The sequence below is a fragment of the Syngnathus floridae genome, chromosome 18, assembly GCF_059516105.1.
Source record: "Syngnathus floridae isolate MCC-2025c chromosome 18, RoL_Sflo_1.0, whole genome shotgun sequence".
Lineage (NCBI taxonomy): Eukaryota > Metazoa > Chordata > Actinopteri > Syngnathiformes > Syngnathidae > Syngnathus > Syngnathus floridae.
In genome coordinates, this window is record NC_142430.1 from 375969 (window position 1) to 386021 (window position 10053).

Consider the following 10053-nt stretch of genomic DNA (forward strand, 5'->3'; position numbering starts at 1 on the left):
ATGCGCTGAGGTCTGACATATCAGGCAGAATGGTTTGCCATCACGTTCAACAAAAAATAGAAACTTTCCCACTCTGATTAAAACGTCCTGTGTTCATCTACGTATTTTCGTTTTGCTGTGCATCTTTTCCCTGCCATTTCGAGAGTCCAATTGACACTCATAGTTTAAAGAAATGTGTTTGCCCATCCTACTTTGTGGAATTTCACCACATGCGCTTTTGACCAAAATACCAAATTGAACTCAAGTGAAGCCAACACGCACAACCCCCCCCCCCCCACACACACACACACACACACACACACAAATGTTGATATGAACATAAAAGAGCCGCATGCGGTTCGGGAGTTGCGGCTTGGCCAAACCTGTACTATACAACTTTATTTGTATAAAATTTTCACAACAGCTGTCACACAAACAAAGCGGGAAAAACCGAAGACGTGCGTGTTCCGCCCACGCTGGATTTATTTGCACCTTTGAAAAGACACCGTATTGCCGCAGATGTGGCAAAGAGTACTTTTGGGCATCTGAGACGGAAGGATGTCCAAAGCATCACGTCACCTGCTCTGGTAGGCATGGTGGTGGGACGTTGAGGTCAACCGCTTTGGGGTTGGCTGACTCTTTGATCGCAGGATGCCACACACTTGAAGACAGAAGCAGAAAAGCAGAGCTAAATGCAAAATGTACTCACCGGTGACTCCAATTTTTTTCCCCCCTGAAGAAACAGCTGGACGGGTGGCCCCGGCTGGCCAGTGGGACTCTTGTTATTCTGACCCTTTTTAGTGCGCGTTTGGGGCAACAACCGTTTTTTGTGGCGCTCTCTTCTGGTTCAAAAGTGCCCTGCATGTGAATTTGCTTTTCCTGCCTTCTGATTGGATGAGCGCCGGTGTGACGCGGTGCCTCTGTCACCGTGGCGGGGGGTATACGTTGGCATCGGAGCGTCTGCCAACGTCTGAGACCGGCTGGCAGTGTATCGGAGGTGTCGAGTGCGGTGCCGCTGGAGCTCACTCACCAGCTGGTGTTAGGGCCACAGAATGAAGGCCAAGGAGAAGAATAGAAAGAGAAACAGAAACTTCTCCTCCAATTGTTTGATTTGTCTCTTCTGAGCTTCGATGAATTCTTTCAGCTCTTTGTTCCTCTAGGACGGACAAATGGAAAGTGGCATTCAAAAGCCAGTAAGCGTGCAAGTAAGTGCCGGGCTGGCTTTGGGCCCTTACCTGTTGCGCGCTGTGCAGCAGATCCATTCTCTCTTGGAGGATGCAAGCGTCGCGCTCCCTCAACTCGCACATCAGGGCTCGCTTCCATTGGTCCACGGCGCTCCTAAGCTCTTCTCTCTGATCCGCCGTCAGCACGTCATTCACGCCAGCGTGGCTGGCTTTTTCGCCGTCCGTGGCGGGGCAGTCCCGCTGCGGTAGCGCCTCGTACAACATGGCCTCCAGCTCCAGGATCCTCTGGGCCGCAATCCTCGTCCATCAGTGGTCCGGCGGGAGATTTGAGGGCGGCTTACCTTATGAGCCTGGTCCATGGAACACTTCCTGAAGTCCAACTCTTCATCCAGGTAGCCCTTCTGCTTGCAGAACATATCCTAGCACAGCTCAAGGTCAGAATTGTTGGGGCACATTGCCGGAGTTCCCCTTGGCTGATGTCGCGTGTCTGTCTACCTTCTCACTTTCAATGTCCAACATCTTCTGTTGAAGTGCTGACTTGGTCACTTTGATGTATTCTAACCACTGAGGAAAGGCTGCTGTCACATAAGCAGAATGCGAGAGCGTGCGTGGACGTGCGCGTTACCTTCTCGGCTAGGGTGAGAAGGGTCCTGGCGTGAATCACGACCACCTGCTCCTCGTTGGTGAGATTCTGCAAGAGCCCAAAGGCACAGCGTCAACAAGCTTCTTTCAGCGCAAAGCCTTCCAAAAGTCACATTTGAGCCGCCGAGTCTCGTGGAGTGCGAACATAAGGAGTTCGACATACACTTACGGCGTTATAGCCCAGGATGTCCAGCTTCTTCATCAGATCACTGATGACGATGTCCGGGGGAAAGGCGCAAGGAGCAATGTAAGGTGTTCTGGGACCTCGGGTTAAGGTTAGGGTTGCGAGGGACGCCTTACGTACGCTCACGCCCTCGGCCTCGCAGTAGATCTGCAAAGGGCTGAGGCCGTCTGGGAAACGGACTTGCAGAAACTTCAAGACGGGGGAGCGCCACTCCCTCTCCTGAAAGGCAGAGGCATGCATCCGTCCGTCCGTCCGTCCGTCCGTCCGTCACATCTCTGGCCTCAACACGCTTGTGCGAGTCTTCCCACCTCCAGCTCCAGGATGCGGAACTCAAGCAGTTCGTTTTGGTCTCGGATATCCTGGATGTGCTCTTTCAGACGCGCTTCTTCCGCCTCCATCCGCCTGACCTGAAAAGACAGTCAGACCTCATCTGCGGGGCTTCCCGACAGGTGTGACGCCAAGCGACTCCGCCCAGCGCCTTTCTTTCCGTCACCTTTTCGGCCAACTGCTGATTGCTCTGACGCAGCAGCTGCTTCTCCTCCACCCACTTGACATTCTAGAAGAGACAAACGCGTGGACAGCTTTGGAATGTTGTGTCATTTTCATCCACAAATTCTTTGGTTGACTGGAAAATGACATTTGCTTTTCTCCGCATTTTCCCAGCCACGTTCGGGGGGGGGGGGGGGGGGGGGGGTTGGTCCAGTAATGCCAGACGGATGAGTGACTGAAGAATGTAGCTATTTTGTCTGAGAAAAAGGTGTGCTCATTGATGAGCTTACCTGTCCTTGTTGCTTCAGCGCTGACTCCAGATCTGCTACTCTGCTTTGATAGTGACCCATTTCTACCATCAGCTTTTCTCTGGTCTGAAAGGAGGAGGAGGGAGGCTCCTCCTCCTCCTTTCAGACCAGAGAACACCCGAGGCTGGGTGAGAACGGGGAGGCTGCGACCCGGCCGGGGGTTGCGGGAAGGGGCGCCACCTTGATCTCCTTCTCGGCGTCGTAGTCCCCTTTCGCTGGTCTGGGCTAGCAGAGCGTAGGCTCGTTGCAGCGCTTGATATTCTTGCGTCAGCTGGCGGTAGCGAAGCTCCGCCTCTTCATGCACACACCAATGCAACACAGCACTAGTACCAGAATCAGTCAGACCGGCGACAAAGCACCCGCGACGCAAAGACGAGTCCGATTCCAGGCTGAAGAGGAATGTTTGGTGCCAATACGCTGGCAGAAATGGCGGGCTACCTCTTCGGGTTCCGTGTCGGGGGTTCTGTCGGTGTGAAAAGACAAGGACGATCCGTCCGAGTCCACCAACACGTCTTCGTCGTAGCCGTAAAATGTTTCGATGACCTGCGGGCGCGGAAGCAAACATCTCTCTGAACAAACTGAAGCGACACCTCACGATGAATCGACGAGAGGAACGATAGCGAGAAAAAGGCCATTTCATCTTGCGCAACACCAAGCAGCCGCAAACAAACAGACTCACCTTGCAGGACCTCACGCTTTGTTCCTCCTCAGAGATTCTCGACGTCGGTATCGTAGCAGCAAATCTCTCTCCTGTCGACACAAATAATCCGCCTTTGAGATTCTTTGGATGCAAAGGGAACGAACGGCTCCGGCGCAGAAACAAACGCGACTCACAATGACATTTCTGACATGAGCTCCTGTCTCCAGAGCCTGAAAAACACGTCACCGGCGATGATTGGAGGGACGCTCGTCTTTTCCAAAAGTGACAACTACAGGGTGTGTCAGGGTTTTCCAGATTATCTTTATCGTATCATTGTGTTGCTTTGACTTTGACTGCGACCTGTAATAAATAATATTATTTATCCCTTATTTATCCCTATCGCTTATCCCTTCCTACACAAAGTCGTAAAACACCCCTTGCTATGTTTTGACTAGAGGTCAAGGGCTTCCTCTATTCAATCCACTCTTACACCCACCCTGTTTCTCTTAATTAAAATGCTCGTGCAGGAGCCGAGAGTCAGACTTCATTCGTACAACGGATGGACTCTCCACCTGCAGGTGTCCAAAAGAACTTACTTGTCTCCCGTGTGGTTCTTGCAAAATAAGTTGGAGCGAGCGCAACTCTAACAGGGTGCATTTTGCCACTAGCTGCCTACGGACAATGACGTCGCGCTCGCGGCTCATGGTTGACGGGCTGAGCAGCCGGGCAAGTCCGTCGTTTTCAGCGCACAGCGAGTGGCAAAGGCGCTGACAAAACGGGAGCTTTGAGCTGCTGAAAACGGCAAAACAAGTCTAAAGCGTGTTCAAACGCGTGCGCACAATGCTCCTGCTTGAAAGGTCGGAATTTAAGGGGCCAATTTTTTGGATGGCGGCCGCCGGCCAAGCTTTGGACGGAAAAGGTTTCCTGGCGACAGCGAGCGAGCGCGGCGCTGCCGTACGTGCACCGAGTCGCCTGCCTGAAGACCTTGGACAAGTCGTCGATGATGTGCCGCTGCTCCACAACTTGAAGGAACTCCATTTCACCGTCCTGCTGGCCGCAACCGCGGTCCAGGTCATTGAGCGAACTAGGCCTTCTCTGTGGAACACAAATGCAGTGGACTCTGTTGGCACGCCGCCGTTGTCCGCGTCGACTTACCAAGCTTGCCATCTCCTCGTTCTCCTGGGTGACAAAGCGCACTTTGTTTTCAAGGCGACACAGCACCAGCGAGAGTTCTTCATTCTTCCTGCTCAGGCGTTTGTTTTTGTACAGGAGTGGCAGAAACTGGCTTTCTGTTTCTCTCAGTCGCTTTAGCTGCAAGCATGAAGTGCGGGATGTGAAAGACGCACAACACGCGGGCCAGAACGTATCCATTCCTTTTGCATCGGTTTGAACGGAATCGTGGCTTTGGCTCCCAATAAAAGACATCTACCAGGCAACCGACTCGCCGCGCCGCTCAACTAATAAGCAAGCGCAATGGGTGCCTCGCTGGATGGCGCGCATCAAACGTAGCGCAAACCTTCAAGCGTGCCGTCAATAAATTACCAGTTCATTGCGCTCTTCAGAAAGCAGGGCGTTTCGATCCTCCAGTTTCCTGATGACTGCGCTGAGCTCAGCGATTTTCAGATGAAACCGTCGCGTGTCCCGATCCTCCTGAGACTGAAAACGCCCCGCAACACACACACACAAGCACTCGTTCAAAGTTCAAAACTGTTTTTGTGCTACCTTCCTCCAGCAACGAACTAAGTCATGCGTACTGCAAGTGTGTGATGAGGTGGCTTACGCAATGAAGAGGATTGCTAGTAGCGGCGTTGACCCCACTTCCAGGGTAGTTTAGGCCCGCCCTTTGGGAATCCCTCAGGGCAGCGATCTGCTGCTCGGCAGCCTGAGTCTGCAGCTGAAGGCGGTGGACGTGGCCGGCCCCAGGGCTTCATCCAAAACACTAACCGCTCTGTCTTTCAGCTTGATCTCATCCGTCTGGATGTACAAACGGGGAGCGCTCAGGCAGGCGGGCAAACTCATTTGCCAGAATTGTGACAAAAACAAAGAGAGCAACCGGCCACTTTTGTTCTTGAATCGACTAGAACACCTTTGCTGTGACAAAAGCGAAGCGAGCAACCGGACATTTTCTTCTTGTGAAATAGAATAGAATAGAATGCCTTAGGTGTCATTGCACTGCAGGTATACAACGAAATTGGGAACATAGTCACGCACCGCGCATCTGATCAGTCCTACCAGTCGGCGGATCTCCCTCTCGCAGTCTCTCTTGGTTCGGCTCAGCTCCTCCCGATGCTGGTGATGAGCCGATCGGAGCTCGGCCGCTCGGGACTGCCAGGCCTGCTGGGCCGCTGCCAGGGCTTCTTCCGCGCTCCTGGTGGAGGCGACACCGCTCGGTCTCCCGACACCGCCGCGTCTCCTCCACCTCCGCCAGCAAAGCGCCACCCCTCCTCACCTGAGCAGACATTGCGCCACACCGGGCCGTTGAGACCGCAACGGAGCGCCGCGACGCTTACTGGGGACAAGCTACACAATACGGTAGCGGCCGCATCGAAGCCCGACGTGGCGTGCGGATAGTCAGACACGGATAGAGCGGATCACCTTGTCCATGGAGCCGTCCCTCAGGCTGAGGACCAAGGCATTCAGTCGCTGGATCTCTCCATCTTTGATTTTGATCACTCTCATCAGCTCCATTTCATGCTGCCGCAGTAATGTCTCCCTGGTAATGGCTAACTCTTTCTGCTTCTCCTCATGGAGTTTGCTTTTGAGTTCCGTCATGGCGGCGGTGGCACGGTGGTGCTCCGCCCGCAGGTCCTGACTTCTCTCTCTCTCCAGACAGCTGACCTGACATGACTTAGACTTAGACAAACTTTATTGTCATCTTGTCTGCACATGGTGCATACAAAACGAAATTCCGTTGCATACGTCTTACAACAAAGTAGTGATATTGCAGTTGAATAGAAGTAACATATCCTATGAAAATATATATATATACATATATACTATATATATATATATATATATTAAAAATAAGTATAAAGTGCAGCAGTGATAATTATGCAATAGTGCAAGTAGGCAAAACAGTATTCAAGAGTGTGCAGAGGAATGCTAAACCATGTATTAAACTTCTATTTAAAGGGTTTATACAAGTTCAGTAAAGTTGGTAGTGCGAGATAGTGCAAGATAGAGGTCCGTAGTGTCATAAAGTACAGTTCTGTGAATGTGTGATGCAGAGTTCAGTTTAGAGCTCAACAGTTCTAGTGTTCAACAGTCTGATGACAGCAGGGAAAAAGCTGTTGCAGAACCTGGTGGACCTGCAGCGGATGCTGCAAACCTCTTCCCAGAGGGCAGCAGGGAGAACAGTCCATGGTGGGGGTGTGATGGGTCATTGATGATGTTACGGGCACGGGACATGCAGCGCTGAGATGAAATGTCCTGAATGGAGGGAAGAGGAGCCCCTATGATCCTCTCTGCTGTCCTCACCACTCTCCTCACGTTCTTCCAATCGGAGGCGGTGCAGCCTCCACACCACACAGAGAGACAGCTTGTCAGAATGCTCTCTATGGTGCTCCTGTAGAACGTCCTCATGATGGGTGGGGGCAGGTGGGCTCTCCTCATCCTCCGCAGGAAGTACAAGCGCTTCTGTGCCCTCTTGACCAGTGCCGTAGTGTTCATAGTCCAGGTGAGGTCTTCTGTGATGTGGACCCCCAGGAATTTGGTGGTGCTGACCACCTCCACAGCTGAGCTGTTGATGATCAGTGGAGCGTGGTGAGGCTGTTTTTTCCTGAAGTCGACGATGATCTCCTTCATCTTCTCCTCATTCAGGATCAGGCTGTTTTCTCTGCACCAGCCCACCAGCTGCTCCACCTCCTCTCTGTAGTCCAGGTCGTTGTTGTCTCTGATGAGCCCCACCACCGTTGTGTCGTCTGCTGACTTCACGATGTGATTGGTGGTGAACCTGAGGACGCAGTCGTGTGTCATCAGGGTGCACAGCAGGGGGCTCAGGACGCAGCCCTGAAGGGAGCCTGTGCTGAGGGTGATGACATCAGAGGTGTTCTGTCCGACCCGGACTGACTGAGGTCTGTTGGTGAGGAAGTCTAGCAGCCAGTTGCGAAGGGGGGTGTTGAAGCCCAGGTGTTCCAATTTTCCTACCAGATGCTGTGGGATGATGGTGTTAAACGCTGAGCTGAAGTCCAGGAACAGCCTCCGCACATGGGTGTTCTTCTCCTCCAGGTGAGCCAGGCTCAGGTGAAGAACGGAGGAGATGGCGTCCTGAGTGGAGCGGTTTTGCCGGTCGGCAAACTGGAACGGGTCAAATAATAGGGGGAGTCTGGAAACGATGTGACCTTTAAGCAGCCTTTCGAAGCACTTCATCATAACCGGAGTCAGTGCAACAGGCCGGTAATCATTAAATGAGGTGATTTGAGGTTTCTTCGGCACCGGAATGATGGAGGCAGTCTTAAAGCACGCCGGCACTGTGGCTTGGCCCAGCGAGGTGTTAAAAATGTCTGTGATGACCCCAGCCAGATGACTTGCACATTCCCTGAACACACGCCCAGGAATGTTGTCGGGGCCAGGGGCCTTACAGGGGTTGACTCTCCTCAGGGTCTTCAACACATCGGCGGAGTCAAGGCAGAGTACCTCCTCTTCCTGATGGGGGACAGTTTTAACTGCTGGAGTGCCGTTTAGTGCCTCGAACCTCCCAAAGAAGTTATTTAGACCATTTAGAAAGTCAGCATCAACTACACCCACCGGGGGGGGGGGAGGGTGAGTTGTAGTCTGTAATCGCCCGTATGCCTTGCCACATACTCCTGATGTTTTTGACGTCGTGGAAACGATCCTGAAATTTTCGACTGCGGTCTCGCTTCGCTATCCTGATGGCACGGTTCAAGTTGGCTCTCGCTGTCCTCAGTGTCTCCTTGTCGCCAGACTTGAAGGCAGAGTTCCGCGCTCGTAGCGTTTGACGTACCTCCTCAGTCATCCAGGGTCGTTGGTTGCCCCGGGTGATGATATTCTTAGTGGTGCTGACGTCCTCGGTGCATTTGTTGATGTAGGCTGACACAGTCATGGCACACGCATGTCTAATCTACATCGGGAAAACTGGGAGGGAGGGAGGCAGGCAGGGAGGCAGGCAGGGAGGCAGGCAGGGAGGCAGGCAGTGTCTGTCTGTTGAGGTTTTCACCTTGTTCTTCTCCTGCTGAAGTTCTAACTGGACGTCCATCAGTTTGGTTCTCAGCTCGTCATTGGCGGCCTGAAGGGCGTCCGTTCGCTCCGCCTTGGCCCGCCCTGCCGGAGCTCGTTTGGACATCTCTTACTCGAGTCTCGCCCGGTCGTCAGTCAGAGATCACAACATTTGTACCTGGAGAGCACAAACGCAGCGCTGTTTTCCACTGGCTTCGAACTCAACTTCAATCGGTACCGTAACTTACAACATCATAAACATAGAACTAGCTTGACTTATTCATTGAATAAATGCATTTGGTTCTTCAAAACTGCATCACGCAACATAGCGTGACCGAGACGGCCGTTATCCACCTGCGTGAAGTTATTTGGTGAAATGAATGAGATGTTTAAGACACCATCGTTCTGTCTCTATGTAGATGAAGGTAAATAATCGATTGCTGAAGGTCCAAAGGTGTTGTGATAAACAAATAAACATATTAGTGATTAGTGACATATTTGTGATAAACATATTAGGCAGGATAATCACATATGTTAACGTGACTGCCCACACTGTATTTATTTATGGTTATTTGTTAAATCGAGTACTGTTAGACATGAAATAGGAAGTGTTTAACATAAATGGAAGACGAAAGGGGTACTCACCATTGTAGCTCCTGCTGGTCAATGATACGAGCCTCTTCTTGCAGTGGAAAACATACAGCCAACAAACACCGTGGAACCTAAAGGAATGAAATTAAACATTAACATTTAGCCTCAACCAACATTCACAGATACAACGCAACGCAAACTACACAAACGTAAATCTTTTTAAACACAATGAGTTGTACTTACCGTGTACGCTCTAGACGGTCCACTTGCAAGCGGAAAATAAAGATATTTCTGTTGATAATCGTCGTGTTTGTATCCGGTGTCTCGCTCAAGGCCATTGCGCCCACAGATTTGAATTTTGGCGAGAGTTCAGCCTATTGACGTCATTTCCGCGGTGTAATACCCGCATATCTGAAACGGCAAAGTTAAGAGTAGAGTTAAATAAAGTTTTTAGTCAACGCAATAATTTACAACCGTTGACCAGTCGAAATAATCGTCGAAATTTGGCGTCTGTGGCTGGAAGCAGACGCCGAGTTCGACATTCCTCCCAAACGCCACACTCCCTTGCTTTTCAGGGCTAAAAAAAAACAGTTGTAATTACCTTGTACGCTCTAGACGGTCAAGTTGCAAGCTGAAAACAAAAATATTTGCCTTGTTAGTCATCGTGTTACTAACAGCTGTGTCTTGTTTGCCAGAACTGCCGCTTTCCTACTTCCTGTTGCAAGCCACGCCCACGGATTATAATTTTGCCGTGAGTTCCGCCTATTGACGTCATGTCCGCGTCACATGACTGCGACGTAATATTATCTAAAACAGTTTGTGCGGTATTGTGTTGTTCTGTGCGGTATTGTGTTATTCTGT

At 51.4% G+C, this 10053-nt stretch overlaps 1 protein-coding gene across 1 annotated transcript; it reads right to left on the bottom strand.

Annotated features, from left to right (window-relative positions):
• Positions 1–929: 929 nt before the first annotated feature.
• Positions 930–1926, bottom strand: LOC148382119 (janus kinase and microtubule-interacting protein 3-like). Its single transcript, XM_088360962.1, has 4 exons — positions 1789–1926; positions 1659–1727; positions 1215–1582; positions 930–1135 (listed from the first exon to the last, which is right to left on the bottom strand). The coding sequence occupies exons 3-4, from the start codon at positions 1425–1427 to the stop codon at positions 1019–1021; spliced, it is 330 nt and encodes a 109-aa protein (XP_088217088.1). The 5' UTR covers positions 1428–1582; positions 1659–1727; positions 1789–1926; the 3' UTR covers positions 930–1018.
• Between the last annotated feature and the right edge of the window lie 8127 nt (positions 1927–10053).

Coding starts and splice junctions, on each gene's coding strand:
- LOC148382119 (XM_088360962.1), bottom strand. CDS start 1,427: ATGTTGTACGAGGCGCTACCGCAGCGGGACTGCCCCGCCACGGACGGC. Junction 1,136..1,214: donor TGCTGCACAGCGCGCAACAG/GTAAGGGCCCAA, acceptor TGTCCGTCCTAG/AGGAACAAAGAGCTGAAAGA.